General features: G+C 44.2%; 1 protein-coding gene across 2 annotated transcripts in view; it reads right to left on the reverse strand.

Moving 5' to 3' along the window:
* Positions 1 to 922: 922 nt before the first annotated feature.
* The window catches only part of SH3BP4 (SH3 domain binding protein 4), a 126,097-nt gene continuing 107,672 nt past the window's right edge, over positions 923 to 19,347 (reverse strand). For both annotated transcript variants that reach the window (XM_072640690.1, XM_072640691.1), the window contains exons 4-6: positions 14,716 to 17,084; positions 4,107 to 4,295; positions 923 to 3,273 (exon numbers count right to left, since the gene is read on the reverse strand). In XM_072640690.1, coding sequence (XP_072496791.1) covers positions 3,049 to 3,273; positions 4,107 to 4,295; positions 14,716 to 17,084 — 2,783 coding nt within the window. In that variant the 3' untranslated portion in view covers positions 923 to 3,048. The remainder of the gene's footprint in view (positions 3,274 to 4,106; positions 4,296 to 14,715; positions 17,085 to 19,347) is intronic.

Consider the following 19,347-nt stretch of genomic DNA (forward strand, 5'->3'; position numbering starts at 1 on the left):
CTGGCAGGATAAGGTACCAGACACTGAAGTCCTTGCTCGAGATGAATTGCCAAGCATTCAAACTATGCTTCAGAGAGCGCAATTCCAATGGACTGCCCATGATGTTCAAATGCAAAATGTACGCTTGCCAAAAAGACTATTTTACAGAGAACTCACATGGGGCAGGCGATCTCATGGTGGTCAGAAGAAGTGATACAAGGACACTCTTAGGTCTCTCTCAAGAACTTTAGATTTGACTGTGCAACATGGGAGACACTGGCCCACCACTCAGCAAGGAGTGTCCACATCAGAAAGGGTGCTGTGCTCTATTAGCAAAGCAGAATTGAGACAGCACAAAGTAAACATAGGATGTGCAAATTTGGAGTATCTACCCCCAACATTCATATGGACTCCCCAAAATTCATGTGGACTGTCTGTGCCCAATCTGTGGTAGAGCATTCCGAGCTTGTTTGGGTCTAATCAGCCAGTCAGACACAATGAAACTTCACTTTATCATAGTGTTGTCATTTTGGTCCTCTTTGAAAATGAAGGACAATAACCAACCAACCAACTAGGCCAAGTTCACCCAGGTAGGATCACAGACAGACATGGAGCTGGAAAGGACCTCAGAGGCCTTCTTATTCAATCCTCTCATTTCAAAGAAGGGGAAATTGAGGCTTAGAGAAGATACTTGTCCAAGACCACACTGGCAGTAAGTAGATCAGCCAAGATTCAAGCCCCCAAACACTCACTCTGAATACAGCACTATTTCCGCTCTACTCCACTGCTTCTAAAATCACTCCCACAGCTCATCTGTACCACATGAAGAATGTGACGGTTATTGCATCAATCTCAAGGGGAAAAAAAATGGCTTCTTGGAATGGCCCTTCTCCCTCCCTTTCCCTAGCACCTCCCCTCCCCCTTTCAGAAATGAGGCCACAGCTGATTCATTTGAATTTTATTTCGATTTTGGTTTGGTGCAGAAAAACAACACTCAACAGATTATAACATTCAAAGAAAAGCTTCTGCAACTTGGTGAATTTTGGTTGTGCTACAAGGTAAGTTGCATAGGAAACTACTCGAAGCCCCTGAGGAAAAGATGTGTTTAAGGTGCAAACGGCCATTTTTTTTCTCTTTGGGGAGAAGGTATGAAATGAAGCCTAGGGTCCCCTGGAGTGGTTGGTGGTGGGAGGAAGGCTCTTCTGGAAATGGTCAGGGAGAATCAGAGACATCTTTTTCATTTTGACTGAGGAAACCAGTTCCATTATTTGGAAACATCTGCTTGATTTACAGTGGAAAATCACTCCAGGCACTAGATTGGGGCAGGTTTTCATTAATTGTGATCCCAGATGCTCTGGATTACCACCAGGGCCCAGAAGAAAGACAAGCCAATACCATCAGGGCAGAGATTAAGTGGGTGGCCAGGGAGCAAAGCTTTCTGTATCTTTTGTCATGAAGGGGATCGTTCTCCTTGAATATGAAATGGGCTCCTTAGCATCCACTGGGTCAGTCCTATGCCATCTTTCCCCTTCCTAGACCCAGCCACTAGTCACCTGAACATGGAGACCAGCCACTAACCTGCACACACACTCACCCCAGTTTGCTTCAAAATGCACAAAAGTTTTCTTTTGTCGTGATTTTTAAGCCTTAGTTTCAACCAAGGACTTGATTTTGACTATGTGGGGTACCATTTTCCATTTCTGAAAATAATATATTTCTCACTCAAAATCACATCTCCTCATTGTGCTAAAATACTTTTCATACCCACTATTTCCAAGGGCCCACAGGGGGAACAAAGAACACTGGTGGGATTCCCAAGGGACCAAAGTTATGTGTCATTAACTTGGCAAATGGAGCTCCCAAAGTGTCCAAGGAATTACCATCAAATGGTCCCACTAATCTGGCTGCCTCCAAATACATTGATATTAATGATGAGGAAGAGGTTGCCAGATGTTGCATCTGGAAACAAGCCAGAGTCTAGAGGGATATTTTTCTCCCAATCACGTCCACTGACTATGTGATGAGGTTTTTAAGGACCGGTTTGCCTGCATGATCTAAGGGAGAAAGATTCCAGTGGCTTCTCACTGCTGGGTAATCCATGACTGTAAAGTATAAAAGGGATCTGTCTTTAGAGTTGCCAGCTATACCAAATATAGGACAGGAGTTCTGCATTAGGTTAGACAACCCCTCCACCGAGTAAAAGGTGGTCTTCCCCCAGGTGCTTCTTGATGACCAGTAACAACACCTCTTCTGGGAACTATGCATGATTATAATAAGGTCAGCTGCAACCCTTCCAGCTAAAGCTCACAGGTGTACTGGTTGATTTGCACTACAAAAAATCCTCAAATGAACAAAACTCCAATGGTACAAAACCCCAAAGAACAGGGCCTGTGGCACTCTCAAATGAGTGTAAACCAGTCTTTTGGTGAAAGGCTTTTCAGAAACCATTACTTCCCTCTCTCAGGACCTTCGAAACCAGCATCTACTCCATCAACCTAATCACCCTGGGTTAATAGTTCTGTCAGGCTCATGGAGCTGAAATGCAAAACTGGGTAGGGGAGTCAAAAGGAGAGAGTGGCCCACTGGACTCTTTTTTAAATATATATTTACAGGATCATCAAAGGAAAACAACGTATACCATAATTTAAAAAAAAAAGTCTTTATACATCTGAAAAAAGTCCACATCTTTCCCACCTCATGAGTGGTTTTATTTTTTTTTTCCTTTTGTCTATTAAAAAATTAGATATTCTGTATGTTTTTTTGCAAATATCTATAAAAAACATGATTTTTCATTTTATGCTTTACAAGTAGAAAGTTTGTTTGATTGGCAATAATATACAGTAGAAAAGCTCTTCAGGATGTTCCTGGGTTAGGAGAACAGAAAGGAAGGAGCAGGAGTGGGATGAGAAAGAGTAGGACTTGGAGAGGCTTAGTCCTTGACCATGGTACCGGTGTGGAGCAGAGCCTTCTAGTCTGTAATGACTGGCTTGCTTGTCAGCTTCAGTTCCACCCTGGGCTGAAGGCCATTCATCATAAAGAGAAAGTAGCATGATGGGAAAAGTCCACGTGTCAGATGGCAAAGTCTTCATGGTCCACGGGACTGAAGGCAGCTGCCCTCAGTATATCAAGGGAGTTCACTAGGATTAGGGTCCCCGTGAGATGTTTCCAACGCTTGGTAATGGGGTTCTTCATCTTGTCCAAGCCCAGGTGAAGCTCTTGGATGACATCCCGGTAGCTGTCCCCAATCTGATTGCTCCATGTCAGTAAGAAGTCATATGCAGGCTTCCACATGGCCTAGAATGTTAGCCCAAGGCAAAGAGGGAAAGGGACAAGGTTAGGATGCTTGAGAACTAGGATTTCATCTCTATCTTTAACCAAAGTAAGTGTATAAAATGTTCCCATTTTAGGGATGAAGTAGTTGAGAGGTGAACAGCAGATAGAAGTCTTTGGAATCTTCTAAGGAGACGTCTGACTAAAGTCACTTGAAGCAGTTACTGACTATCATCACTTTATAGAAGACACTCTTTCAACAAAGTGATGGGGATTGGCCTTGATCTCTTGTGGCTGAGTGTGGGTCTCAAACCCAGGTCCTCTGCTTCAAATCCTACACCAAGATTTCTTTAATCCTGGGCTGACTATTTTTCAAATTTAGGGTCAAGTCCACATGCCAGAAAATTAGAAACAGTACAATGAGAGATCTAAGAGACCTTCTCACTGCTTCAATCTAACATAAGGGATTTCTATTGAGATTCTATAAGCCATTATTTATTTCAATGGTATATTTCTACAGTAAGACCCAAGTAAGGAACTTAAATCTATTTGAAAAGTCTATTTATGTAAAGCCAAAAGGCCTGATCTAAAGATGAAATGCAAAACAGGCTAGGTCATACTTATCATATGCCTAGAAGAACTAGTGGCTAAGTGAAAAGAGCCATCTTTGAGCCCAAAGAATAAAACTTATAAATATCCACCCCTTATAGGGGCAGCTGAGCTCAAAAGAAAACCACACCCCTCCACTGGGGCTGCTTGAACATTGAATTCTTCCTCCCAAGACCCCTGAGCAGCTGCCATGCACAGGAGCATTTTCATCCAGTGCCACCTGAGTGAATGACGAAGTCCCTCCTCACCTCACTGTCAACCACCCCATTCCTGTCTCGGTGTGGAGATTCGTAAGCATCCATCTGTTGCTTGGATACTTTGGCGAGCTTTTCGGCCAGTTCCCTCCATCGTTGGGCCACCTCAACCGCCGTGGTCAGGAGCACAAAGTCCTGGATGAGTCTGACCACAAGGCCCTGACAGTCCATCTTCAACAAGGCCTAGAGAGACAAGAATACAGTCATGAGGCTTTGGGCCCCCAAGACAACCACACCACATACAGCCATCGGGCTTCAGATCCAAGCTAGCCTCACAGGTAGTACAAAGCAGAAGTGACATTGCTCCCAGAAGACACGTATATAGGGTTTTGAATACCAAGGCAAGCATGCTGAAGCTAGGTGGCCCATTGGTTAGCGCACAGGACTTGAGCATCAGGAAGACCTGGTTCACATTTGGCCTCAGATACTTTCTAGCTGTGTCATCCTGGGCAAGTCATTAACCTCTTTCAACCTCAGTTTCCTCATCTGTAAAATGAAGCTAATAGCAGTACTTACCCCCAAGAACCTTGTTAGGATTAAATGAGACAATACTTGTTAAGTGCTTTGCAAACTTTAAAGGGCTACCTAATAGCCATCATCTATTATGATTATCGTCAAGGCCACGCAGCTCCTGCATGGCAGACCTTTGCCAGGAATCCAAGCGTTACTACATCCAGGCCTGGCTTTTTCAAGTTACCCTTGAAGTCACATCAAGAAAGGCTATCAGGATGATAGGATGGAATCAGGAAGCATCCTTTCCAGAGGACACTGGGGATCCAATTCATCCTATGTATTATATTGCCTTCCACACTTTGCCAAGACTTGACTTGTAAATCTTTTGGAAGAACAAAACTCTGGGGAATGTCTCTCCACACTCACTGCTGAGCTACCATTAGATTTCCAAGTCAAAGAGCATTATTTGCATATTTGCAGAATCTGGGGACGAGAGGGACAAGTAAGGATGATAGCTTTCTTACTTGCAACCAAAAACCCAAGGGTTCCAAGAAATGCTAATGGCTTTGGTAACTGGTAACTGCCCACACCATCTGGCAGGGGTCCAGAAGCTGTGCACTGAAAGGGGATGCAACTGAGGCCAGGTAGAGTCTAAGATGAATGGATGGCCCAGTGCCTGAATGAAGCTATCTTTCACTGGGCACCACCACACAGCACCATGGAGGAGGGCAGTCCAGGGCTGGTTCCCAGGCCCTCAGCAGCAAAGTGCTTGGTGCGGATTTTTCTTCCCCTTTAAAGTCTATCAAATTAAGAAGAAAAAAAACTCCCTTGGAGACATTCCTCCTACAAGTTCTTTAATTTTCTTTCAAAGTCTGTACAGGTATACAGGTATATAGGTATACAGATGCCTGTCTTCCGATAAAACCTCATGACTTTGACTATTTCACTCCCCCCACTCCAAATCCTAAACAATAAATGAAATCACATATATGTGCACCCTTCCCTGGATTCCTTATTGCTGATAGGATCAAATTCAAACATCCCAGCTTGGCCTTGAAGTTGTGACATTTCCCAGAAGGTCAACAGACATCTCCTCTGCCCCTCCTTCTCTGAATACCGTCTCTACATTCCAGGCATTGGTTGTATCTAGGGCCATGCACCGCCTGGAACACAGCTCCTCCCCATCCCTACCTTCTAGATTCTTTTCACCTTCATCCCAGGACCACCATTTCCTATGATCATCTGCTGATGTTTCCCAGTGCAGTCGAGTAAGGAAGGGGGTGGGGAGCCATTAACTGAATTATCAGACACCCTCAAATTTTCCCCACTAAAAATGCTGCTAAATCACAGGCCTCAGCTGTCAAGCTGTTAACTGCACTGACTTGGACTTTGGGAAGGTAACAACAGTGTAAGAAAAGACCATCAAAATAAAATTTTCCTTCTTGGGCCTCCATATTCCAGCTCAATATGTGCCCATCTAACTCTCATGTGTTGTTCGTTTATTAATTATGAGCGGGTGAGCTGGACGGGGTTTGGGAGCCAGAACTCCAGAAGACACGTGAGGAAATGAGCTACCCACCTCCAAACAGGGAAGGGAGGGGGTCTGGGCAACTGGAGGGATTGGCTTTACTTGACTGCCTATTTGTTACAAGGGTTTCTTTCTCCCTTTTTTTGTTTTGTTTTCCAGTGGTGGTAGGGGAGGAGAGCTAAGTGGGAGAGAGAACAACAGATTTTTGTTAATGGAAAATATTAATTCTAATAGTGCTTTTAATTCTGTAAATTTGATAAGCTAGATCAAACAGGTCCAAGCAGAGGGAGCCCAAGCTCAGTGCTTTGCCCAAAAGTACAGATAAGTGGGAGAGAAGGAATCCTTGGCTCTCCACCTCCACACCCTGCCCTCCATGGAGCCCCCCTTCTTACACCAAGTGGTAAACTGTGACCCATCTCCCAACAAGGGGGATGAGAATGGGCCACCCACCACCACCACCATGGCCATACCACAGAACTTGCATAATTCTCTAAAAACACAATGAAAACAAGTAATAGGCACCTGTCCAAATACTCCAAGACAAACATCCAGGCAGGTGGGTTCCTGGGCAGGTGCTGTTCTGAGGATCAGAGAGGATGAGCTGCAAACATGAGGCATTACCATGGATACACACACAAATCAGCCCTCCCCTGAGGATCAGCCACTTTGTTAGACAAGGTCAGCACCCTCGCCAGCCTGCTCAGGGAACCTGCCAAGCTACTGTTTCCATCTGGCACAGACCTGGTCTGCTACCTGCATGAAGAGAAATGTACATTGTGTTGCATTGCCCATCACAGTCACGACTTATTAAAAGCTAAGATTAAACTGCCTAAGATCCAGACACTACAACATGATTCCTTCCAGTGAAGAGATGAAGGAGAACACTGGCTACCACAGGACAGAGAGACCACGGGCTAATGCAGAATGAGACCCACATCTGGGCACAGGGCCAATGTGGCAATCTGTTTGGCTTGACTACAATTCTCTGGCACTACGTTTCTTTCCTTCTTTTCTTCTCTGACTTCTCTCCCTCCTTCCTTCTTTTTTGATTCATTCTCCCTTTTTTCTCCAGTGAGTGGGGGAAGATGGAGAGGAGGAAAAAGTAAATGCTTGATAATTGAATATATATATATATACATATACATATATATATATTCAAAATATAAGTAAAATATATATACTTACATATTTTACATATATGAGCAAACAAATTAAAAAAAAACTTGATGGATCAGGAATCAGTCAAGGCTGAAGTTCAATTTTTAGAGCCCACATTTCCTGGCAAAGAGGGCTCTCAATCTGCCATAACGAACAAATAATCAATCTGTTTGGTGAGTCACTAGCCAAGCTCAGTCTCCTTAATCTCATCTTCATCTTTCAGCCTGAGCGAAATCTAATTATTGGCGTGAAATTGTGCGAGCTCTTGTAACAAAGGTTCGCAAAGCATTACACTTTCAATTCTACCATGAGAGGGGCTGGTACTAATAGGCCATCATCTTCAGTTCAAGACATGGGGCCAAAAACATGTCAATATTTTATTTTAGTCACATCACCCTTCCCCCATTTCCCATCTGAACTAGGAGAAAGGAAGTCTTGGGAATTGCTAGATGGACCCCCTCAAAAATGTTTGGGGATGTCATTCCCATTTGCAGAAGAATAGTGACTCATTGACATTTTCACACCAATTAGTTAGTGGCAATATGGTGACCTTTAATCAGTACCTCACACTGGCTTAAAATGGGGTCAGGGGTGGGGCTGGTAGTGACAAAGAAGCCCCAGGTGAAGCAAGGAGGAAGACAGAGACCAGGGAAGGCTTTCTGAAAGAGGCTGCATTGAACTTATACTCAAAAAGATGGATAGGAAGTCAAATGACAAAAAGAGAAAGTAAGAACATTTCTGTTCCAAGGAGCAGCCTGAGCCAAGGCACAAAGAGGAAAGAGGGCAGAGAGAAATGATCCCAGGGAGAATTTTTCCCCTGTATTATTTTTCTCTGTTACAGAGATATTATTGCACTTTGGTTATAAAAGAGAATATATAATCTGAAATAAGGCTGAGAAGGGAAGGTGCTATCTTGATTGACTGAATATCAGAGAAAAAAGATTGTATATTTTGATATCTTAGGCAACTGGGCCCCAATAAAGATTTTTTAGGAGTGACATTTCCAGAGGGTAGGCAGGTGCGGTGGAAAGAGAGGGCTCCTGGTCCAGTCCAGGTGGGTTCTAATGAGGACTGCAGTGAGGATGGCAAGATCACAGGATAAGACTGAAGTATTTGGAGGAACCCTTAAGAACTCAGGAGCCCTGAAGCATGGGGAAGTTGAGGCTACTGAATAGAGCTGAATGACCAGAAACTTCCTGTCTCCCTCTATGATCCATGCCAGTCTGCTTCTGATAGGCATGGGGGTAGGGGTACAGGAAGGGTTAAAGAGTAAGCCAGAGGGAGGCAAGACAGTGAAGCGGAAGGAACACTTGATGATCAGAAACGATAAAAAAGACAGTTCCAATGACGTAAAGCCCAAAAGCTTTTTTAGCACGAGCAAAATCAATGCAAGTCGGGGTAGTGAGCATTGAATCTTTTTACTTTACAGCTTTTGTTCTGTTTTAAAATTCTTCATTACAAGGGGTGGAGAGAAAAGGGATATATCAGGAATTATGGTGATGGAAAAACAAGTGGTATGAATAAAATATAAATCCGAACCAATTCAAAGCAAGCAGAATCAGAAAGGGGACAGGGAACTGAGAATTTCGAGCCTCTTTCTATGCTAAACATCTAATCTTTATTAGGTAATAAATAATCTTTATTCCTTTAAAGAGAATGGATAAGAATATAAGAAGAAGGCATTCCCCAGTAGATGAATGATCAAAAGCTATGGAGAGGGAGTTCTCAAAAGAAGAAAGGCAAGTCATCAGCAAGCAGAAAAAAAAGTGTTCCAAATCACTAACGATCAAAGAAATGCACCCACCACTCTACTAATCCAAAGCTACAGAGAAATCTGCTGGAGAAAGACTCACAGCCCTACATGGTACAAATCATGTTATCCAACTGGGCCCTCACTATGGCAAGGCAACCATTTGGATCTTTCCTAATCCCCTATTCTCCCCACAGAAGCTATTTGCAATCTTTCTCCTTCCCTGATCCCCCACAGCTCACCCACCCTCTGACCCAATCAAAGCACCCATGAACATCATCTCTTCCCCCGTCTTTTGTCAGTCTCTGACACAGACAGCCAATCTTTCTTCTTCACTTAATCACATTTTCTCCAGTAGATGAAACCTCACTTGTCCGGTCTGTGATCTTCAGCTTCTCTCTGGCTACTAGCTCCTTCCCAGATGCCTGAAACTATAACTACCTCCCCAAACTTTTAACAAACAAAACACATTCACTGGACCCTACCACCAACTCAAGCTCCTTTTTTTGTCAACTAAACCTGAGAGGGCCGTCTACACACGTCCTCCCTTTACTCTCACTCATTCCTAAATCCTTTACATTCTGACTTCAAACTTCATGACTCAAACTATTCTCTCCAAACTGTACTAACTATATCTCATTTGCTTTATCTAAGGGAGAGTCTTTTCTCAGTCCTTTTCTTTATAGATCGGTCTACTATATGTGATACTAGTTCAGTAACATTAAGCCTTTACTAGGCACCTACTGTTTGCCCAGCAGTGTGCTAAGCCTGGCAGATAAAAAAGCAAAAGCTAGTCCTGAGAATGTCATTTTTCAATTGATATATGGTCAAAGGAAATGAACAGGCAGTTTTCAGACAAAGAAAGATACCCATATGTATGCATACGTGCACACACATATATATGTATGTCATATGAAAAATGCTCTAAATCACTATTGATTAGCGAAATGGAAATCAAAACAACTTTGAGGTACCACCTCACACCTGTCAGATTCGCTGATATGGCAGAAGAAGAAAATGACAAAATGTTGGAGGGAATGTGGGACACTAATGCACTCTTGACAGAGTTGTGAATATTTTGGAAAGCAATTTGGAACTATCCACAAAGGGCTATAAAACTACACATACCTTTTGACCCAGAAAAAGGAAAAGGATCCATATATACAAAAATACTTATTATAGCTCTTTTCGTGGCAGCAAAGAATTAGAAATTAAAGGGATCCCCATCAACTGGGGAATGGCTGACCACGTTGTGGCATATGATTGCAATGGGATATTATTGTGCTATAAGAATGATGAGCAGGATGATTTCAGAAAAACCTGGAAAGACTTATATGAGCTGATATAAAGACAAGTGAGCAGAACGAGGAGAACATCGGACATATTAATAGCAACATTGTGTGGTGATCAACTTGAATCACTCAACTATTCTTAGCAACATAATGATCCAAGACAAATCCAAAAACCTATGGTGAAAAGACGCTCTCCACCTCCAGAGAAAGAACTGATGGAGCCTGAATTTTTTCTCACCATATTCTTCTTGTTTTGTTGTTGTTTTGCAAGGTTTCCTGTGTTTTCATTCTTAGAACGATTAATATGGTAATACATTTTGTATGAGTATACATATATAATCTATATCAAATTGCTTGCCATCTCTAGAAGGGAGGGGGCAGAGAATTTAGAACTCAATTTTCTTTAAAAAGAATGTTGAAAATATTTTTACATGTAACTGAGAAAAAAGAAATTAAAAAGAATAAAAAGCCCTCAAGGTGTCTCCTCCTGCCTGGACACTCAGGTCTTTCAATTCCAGATTCCCCTTGCTTTCCAATGTATGGTAGGAACAGCTTGGTGTCAATGAATGCAAGTACTGAACCTTGTGTAGGGGCCCCATGTATTCAGATTTGCACCATTCCAAGCACTAATTTTTGTTAATGTAAGCTCAGTTCTCATGTGAAACGGTCTCGGGTCAGGTACGAGTCCCCCCAGAGAAACTTGCTGGGGAGAGCATCCCACCCTTGAGATTGGTCCATGGTCTAAGCACACCTTTTGTTAATTAGCTAAGGGGCTGAGAGCATGCACGGTGTTCACGAGCGAACTATGCAGCTGGGAGAGCTTAAATGGGGACAGGAAAGCCTAAAGGGTTGTTGTTGCTCTTCCTTGCTCCTTGGGAGGGAGAAAGGGGCTCCCATGGGGAGCACTAGCCCTGCATGCTGACATGTAGCTTGTATCCAGAATAAAGCCTACACCTCTGTTTGACTCTGGAGGTCTCTTCTCTTGTATGTTTATCCAGCTGGCCACCAAAGACCTGAGACAGGTAAGAGGACCCAGGCAGCCCACGGTGTTAGGCCGGACAAATTTTGTAAAATATGGTTATTCGTTGCAGCCCAATGGAAATATGCAGTGTGAATTCGAATGACCACATCCCTGGATTCATTATTTATATCGTCAGGACCTAGCTGTAGAGACTTCTTGCTCCTGGATCTTCACCAAGAATCTCAGGGATGTCCCTTGTGTGTGTGTGTGTGCGTGTATGTAGGTATGTGTGCACACACATATATACATATGTATATACATAGGTATGTGCATATATATATTTATATGTACATCTATCTAGACACACACACACACACACACACACACACACACACACACACACACACACACACACACACACACACACGCGCAGACTCAGGGAACTCAGTGAGCTGTAAGCTGATGATGTGCCAGCCAAGAAAACAAATGTCAACTTGGGCTGCACTAAGCAGGCCAGGCCAGGGAGGTGCAAAGTCACACATAATCCCATTCAGTCCTAAGGAGAATCATAATCTGCTCTGAGCACAGCTTTGAGGGGAGGATGGAGCTAGGGGAGCAGACACCAAGTCTGTGATTTTGTTGGTATAGGGAGCTTCCAGTGAGAAACCTCCCTCTACACTGGGCCACCATCCTGAACCTTAGAGTCTTAAGGGATTAAGTGATTGAGCCAGCATCACAGTCAGTATGTGTCAGAGGACAGGTGTGAACCTAGCTCTTCTTGATGCAGGGGCCCCATTCTATCCCTTAGGCTACACTGCCTCTGACTTGGGAGTGCTTTTTAATGATACATTTTTAATAAAATCTTGTTTTTTCATCACCTGCATTTCCTAACGTAGCCTTCTCTGGCAAAGAATAACAAATTAAAAATAAAATCAGTTGAGCAAAATGAACTAATCCATGCAAAAGGTTGGGGTTCTCTCCACAGGCCTGCACAGTCCCAGAGAACAAGGGAGGAAGGCCTATGGACAAGAAGTCACAGTGCAGGGACCATTTCTACACATGGCAAGACAAAGGACTGAGCCTGGATTTCACCTCTGACTTTTTGGATGTGACCTTGGAAGAGGCACTCAGTCTCTCTGGGTCTCAGTTTACTCCTCTGTGAAGGAGGTTTGACCAGATGGCCTCTGAAGTCCCAGCTCTAGTCTCTGCTGCCAAGAAGCACAATCACACCTTCTTCTTAATGACCCTCCCTAACTTTCACAAGGATATATAAAGGGATGGAAACCTCACTAATCTGACAGAAAGCAGCTTACTAACTAATGGATTTGACTCATTACCCATGACCCAAAGGGGCCTCTAACACCTCTTCCAAACGAGAAAGTCTCTGGAAAACATCCCTCCCTATCCCCAAACAAGGAAACTCGCCCCATCCTGGACAGCATCCCTAGACTTGAGGAAGCCACACTGACAAGTAAGGAGGGACTCTGCCTAAGGCCTTCTTGGAAGAAGAAAATTTGTTCTGTCTGTTTTAAGGTCTGTTAATTAATATGGTCCAGAGGCCTGTGGCTTTCCAGAGAGCTCTGATACCCAACCTGTTCAGCAGCTCATGGAAACTGATATGCATAGACTCTGTTCTCTTTGGAAACAGGGCCCCTTAAAGCAGAGTCCCCTAGCAACATGCCCATTGTGTACCAAGTCTACTGCTTGGCCAATGGCAGTAGACTGCTGAAACGTAAAGTCTGTTGATGAACTGCTCTGATAATGGATCAGTAGGTTGGCATTTCAGGGCAGGTCACCTCCTCTCAAACCATCTTGCAAGAGAAATTTCTGTTCTCCCTACCAGCACATTCAAGAAAAGGAGAAAGAGTCAAGGCACAGGATTACATCATCCAACTCCAAAAGGAACTCCAGGAATCATCAAATACCTTCCCTTTGAATATAAGGCAACTGAGGCCCAGCAGGGAAAAGTGACTTATTTTTCCAAGGATACAAAGAGAAGTAAGCGCAGAAGGAATGGCTCCCATCCCAGTCCTCTGGCCACATACCAGGAGCACGAGTGAAGACGACTGGCTGCATTGACCAGTTCCTACATTCCAGCTCCTGGGAGGCTGGGCTGACTTAATAGTTGTGTTGTATGAATTGGGAGTATATCAATAAACAATTATTAAACACCTACTGTTTGTCAGGCATTGTGCTAAATGCTGAGGATATAAAAAGAGGTAAAAGACAGATCCCTGTCCTCAAGAGACTCATGATCTAATGACACAGCAGGTATTTCAAAAACATTTCATGATTGAGGACAGAAGTACAAACACTTCCATATTTTTTAAATCCTAGAAAAGCATTAGAACTCTGATGTATTAAACGGTTGCATCTTTAGTGCAACCCTGCTCAGTTTTCTGATGAGGAAACAGGCCCAGAGAAAGAGAATAAACTGTCTAATATGACACCAAGTTAGCAGGAGAGCCAGGTCTAGCCCCCAATATCCATCCCCTTCCCACTCTCTGCTACTGGGCAAAGGCCTTGGACACATTGATGGTATTTCTTCCACTATAAAGAAACGTATTACTGAACTTCAAGAATGCATTTGTAGGCAGTTAACTAATAGGCACACCAAGGGTTTTTGTTGCTGTGTGTGTTTTTTTGGGGGGGAGGGGAGTGTATATTTTGAGTCTAGATTTTCTTCTTACCTGAAAGAAACACATTCCATAAAATCACAGAATCTCAGAGTTGGAAGGGAACTCAGCAGGCCACCTTGTTTGAGCCATACCTGAACCAAAGCCTGTAGGCTCTTGATAATCCACACACTCAACAAGTCAACACTGAACCTTTTCTTGAAGTGAGAGAATTTAGTGAGTTTGGCCTTTGATGGCTGTGTTCTTAAATCCTGACTGTCAAGCACCATGTCAGTCACGTCTCCCCTTCCTTTCCTTGGTTTTTCATTATTAAAAGATAAACAACCTGTCACAGCAGATAATTGCTCATGGCAGCATTTGAGCAGCTTTTCTTCTTTTAATCAACATGAAGGGATTCAAAACAAGAACTCCCAACCATCCTGAGCCCTGCGCTGCCTTTGAAGCGCATGTTGTCTTGGACTCGCAGGCAGAAATCGGGAACCATTCTGAGATTTAGGCTGGAAACCAGCAACTATTCAAAACTATGGTTTCATCAACGCCAGCTGTTCCTCCATGGCCATTGTGCATCCATCACTGACATTTCCATATTAATAAGCATGCTAAGTAAGAACTGTCAGAATATCCACAGATGCCAGTGATGGATCAAACAAAAACCCCTGGAAATCTCCACGAAATGGGCATTATTACCATGATTGGCCATGCTTTCCTAGGATCTGTTTAAAAGAAGACAACCCATTAAGAGCATGGAGGCAACTGGCTAAATCTCAAATGCTTCCTGATGCCTTCCAAGTGAACCCAAAGGAATACAATCTGCCAAGTACTCACCATCATTAGCTCCTTCTGAAAAGATTTTCTGTCTTTATTCTCAGTGTTATTACAGTCTTCCTTCAACTTTTCAAGGACAGAGGCCACCCGCTCAGGCTCACTGTCCAATTCTGCTCGGCAAAAGAAAGTGAGTGGTAGATTCACGTAGCCCAAGGCATCTGCGAATGACCGCCAACTACTGATGTTCTCCATAAGCAAGGTCCTTACAGAGGCATAGATATAAGTCAGAAACTTGCAGGGCCTCAGAATTTGTTCCAGAAGCACACTGGTACTAAGGTCAGGTCCAGAAAAAAAGCATGGCCTGACTTTTCCTACAATTAACACATTCTTGGTGTGCACGAGTCCAATCTTACCCTGGTAATAGCCAATGTACCATTCCTTTGTCCAGAGTTGGCCTTTTAATTTGATCTTCTCCTCACTAAGCAGGGCTATGATGTCTCCTTTCTTGTATTCCAGCAAATAGTGATTCTTATTCTGTCTCACAACTGTCTTAAGCAATTTTCCAAACTTAAGGCTAGCCACTGGACGTTCCTGAAATGTTGGGTATTTGGTGGTTGCAGCCAGAGGAGACAGGATAATCTTTCCAATCTCATTCTTCTTAAGGAATCTCCTAGGTCCAGAAGTCTTAATGGCACTCTTGGGTGGCGGCTGCGGGGTCTGGACACAGAACTGGGTGAGAATGGCCTCCTGATCGTCTTTCACCTGGATCCTCAGGGTGAAATCTGAGAGGTCATTGGGGTCATGGGACATGATGGGAAAGATCAGGCGGCTCACCTTGCCCAGTTTCATCTGGAAGCCCCTGACGACTTTGGCTTGCTCGCTGGCTCTGACCTCAAAATTGGTCATATTGGAGAACATGCACAGCTTGAGGTCCTGGGGCCTGGACAAAACAAACTGGTGCTTCCCCCACAGCTGCAAGGCCACTGGAGAAGTGCCATGGACTTGCCGCGTGACCTCACTTACCAGCAGGGTCTTCGGTGCACACTCGTGCCCAAAGATCGTGACCACAGTCTTAAAGGAAGGATGGATGTGCTTGGGGCCATACACCCCCACTGTGATTTTCTTACTGATGAAGTCCCACACAGTGGAAGGGTAAAGAATGTTCTGTCCATGGGCCACAACAGCTATGTACATACAAGGTTCCAGGTTCTCTAGGTGAACTTGGATTGTGTCTCCACAGTTATACATTAATGGCACTGGGACATATGGCCCTTCCTTCATGTCGCTGCGCAAACACTGCAAGGCCACGGTGCTCTTACTGACCACGTCCTGTCTCACTTCAGCTGAAACTTTCATCTCCAAGATGATGAATGACTTTACCTCCATGTTGCTCAGTTTCACCTCCAAGACTGGGCTGATGGTACTAGACTTGTCACTGTTGAGCTCCAGGGGTGGGTCTAACAGGGCTTTCATGGAAATCTGCTGCATTTCCCCAGGAGCAACATGGCCCTCAGGAACGTGGATGGTGATATTTGTGTCTGGGAGCTGGACGGCCCCGCCAGATGAATCCAACTTGCATACGATGTTTGTCTCCACAGGCTGAGTCTGACCCCAGCCAGGATTTTGGCCAAGCAGATCTAAATCATGGCAGGAGCGGGCCAGCTTCCTGTGGTTCAACCAGGCAGTTCTAAAGTCCTCTCGACTCTGGAATTGTTCAGGGGTTGGAGATTTTAATCCGGTGAAAAAGTTGGATGATGATGGGGCTTCAGACTTGGCTTGCAAGACAGACAGCTCCGATAAACTGTATGAACGTTTGCTTCTAAAAAAGGGATTATCTCGTTTGACGGGTTGCTCGGCACTGGAGAGTCTGTTGGTGGATGGCAGTTCATCAAAAATATTGCCAATGCTATTGGTCATTGCAGAACCTGTTGTTGTAAAAGATGGTGGTGCCTCTGTGTCAAAGAGCAGTAAATCCACTGTTGTTTTTGGAGCCACCTCCTCCAGGCTGGGCATAACGGGCACATTCCCATTCAGAAATGGGTTTGTTTGCACCCCATTCCAGAAAGGGTTATTGTTGTGGGCTTTATTTGAACTTTTCTTCTCCTCTGTCCACCCTCCTCCCAGCAATTCCAGCTCCTTGGCGATTTCATCAGGGCTGTCCAGAAGATTGTCGATCATGCCGCTGTCACTTAGTGTTGAGTTGCGGTAGTTGATGGGCTGTACATAGGAGGAAGGGATGTAGCCCATCTCTGTGGTGTTGTGCGCATACCACCACTCTCCACCGGATGTATCCAAGACATACAAGTGGTCCCCTTTGGAGAACTTCAGAGTGGTGAAGTTGGTGGGGCAGTAGTCCTTGATTGCTATCACTTCTTTCGCATTTCCAAAAGGCGTGGGATTGTCCACAAGCAAGGCACTGGGGGAAGGCACTGGAAAAGAGTAAACTGAGTCAGTGAGCCATCTGTACTATTCTCGACAAACAGGGAAAACATGGGGTCTGGGAGGGAAGCAACAATAAGCAGAGAGATCTGAATGAGGAGCAGCAGGAAGAGAGTGCCACGTCTGGAGTCAAACAACACGGGTTCAAATCCTAGCTCTGGCACTATTAACTCGAGCATCTGAGGGTGAATCATTCAATCTCCCTAGGTTTCAGCTTCCTCATGTCTAAAATACAGGAGACGGCCTAATTGTCTTCTAAAGTTGCTTCGAGTTCCAGAGCTACCATTCCACCATGACAAACATCCAACCCAAAGATGATTTCAAAGAAAACAGCTAGATGAGTGAGGCAGAAGGGCAAGAGGATGGGACTCAATCAGGAAGACCTAGTTCAGATCTTGCCTCTGCAAGTCACTACCTCCCTGAGCCTGTCTTCTGTAAAACAGGTACATGAGTACCTAGAGCAGCTACCTTCCAGGATTGTTCTGACAGTGGATACCAAAAGAAAATCATCCTAAAATGTCAATGTGGAATTGTTTCCTTCTTTTCACTTGTACCCTCAGTGCCTAGCAAAGTGACTGGCACTTAAGGAATGCTGGTAAATGACTGACTAGACCTAAAATGGACTACAGAATGGTCAAGTATTATTATTTTGAAAAAGTAAGAGGAGGATGAAGAGGAAGGATGACTTCCCCATGGCTTACCGACGGGGAGGTCTCCACTTTTACTCATCCAATGCCATATCAGCCACCAGCAGTGAGAGCTGGGAGGGCTCTTTGAGAACCCTCAATTTTGGAGGCTTGGAGATCCAGAGAAACAAGGGAGTCCAGAAGCCATTGAGTCCAAGCCCTCAGTTTCCTCAAGAAACTAGGCTTAGATTAGGTGGGCTCCAAGATTTCTTTCAGGTCTAAATCTGAGTCTAGGACACAGGTTCTTAAGTTGAGGTTCAAGAACTTTAAAAAAATATCACTATATTTAAATACTTCCTTTGTAATTTTATTTCATTTTAGGCATTTTAAAACCTCATTCTGAGAAAGGGTCCGGGTACCACAGGCTTCAGACCACCACAGGGCTGTATAACACACGAAGTAAGAACTCACCCTACAAAATTGTTTTCTTTATTTTTCTTGTCTTTGGACACCTAAACATTCAAATTGTAAAGTCAGGCAAGGCAACTTTTAAACTGCACAAATCTTTTTTTGTAACTGTGATGTGACCTCAGAGTGAATGAAATTTCTGAGCTGTATGGGCCCTCGGGGCCATGGAGAGCAACTTGACCAGGAAGTATCTCTGTCACAGACATGACTAGTGGTTATGAAATATTTCCCATCAGGGGGAGCTCCTTACCTTCCAGGGCTGCCCATCCATCCACCTCTGGACTGTCCCCATTCTTATCAAGATTGTATCTTCCAGGGGGAAATTCTAGCCCCTAGCTTGGGCTAGGCGCTCTGGCGCCAAGCAGAACCCAGTCAAGCCCTCCATGAGGGCTACCACCTCCCCTAAGTCTTTCTGCTCTCCAGTTTAAATATCTCCATATCCTTCCAGCAATCTGTACAAGACACTGCTCAAGGCCCTGTTCCACCCTGGCAATTACCACACCCTACATTTCTCAAATATCTTTAATGTTATCTTTTTAAGCTGGCAAGAACAAATAAACCCATCTTCCCTCCTGCCTCCCACCTCCCAAGGTCACCTGGCTCACTGACAAAGTCCCACTTTCCCTTTTTGAGCCAATGAGCTTTGAGTTCATAAAATAGGCTATACTCCCCTCTCCCCCAAGCCCTGATGGGGCTCCAACTGCGTGTTGTCAGTACTAAGAGTAACCATTGTTATAAAAACATCTCACAGTGCAGGTGGTAGGTAAAGCTGCACTTTAATCTTTTGAGTTCTCTGCACATGCAAGAGAAAGGATAGTATGAGCTCAGAACCCATCAAGGAGCATAGATGTGCAAGGACAATTGAGGGTCCCCCCACCTCCATTTTTCAGATGAAGAAACTGAGGTGCTACGATGACTATGAGGCATTTAATTTTACTTTTCAGTGACTTAATGGGTCATCCAGGAGGTACAGTGGATAGAGCACTGGGTCTGGAGTCAGGAAGGCTCATCTTCCTACATTCAAATCTGACCTCAGACACTCACTAGCTGTATGACCCTGGGAAAGTCACTGAACCCTCTTCGCCTCAGTTTCCTCATCTGTAAAATGAGCTGGAGAAGAAAATGGTAAATATTCCAGTATCTTTGCCAAGGAAAGCCC

Source organism: Notamacropus eugenii, chromosome 2, assembly GCF_028372415.1.
Source record: "Notamacropus eugenii isolate mMacEug1 chromosome 2, mMacEug1.pri_v2, whole genome shotgun sequence".
NCBI classification, from domain to species: Eukaryota; Metazoa; Chordata; class Mammalia; order Diprotodontia; family Macropodidae; genus Notamacropus; species Notamacropus eugenii.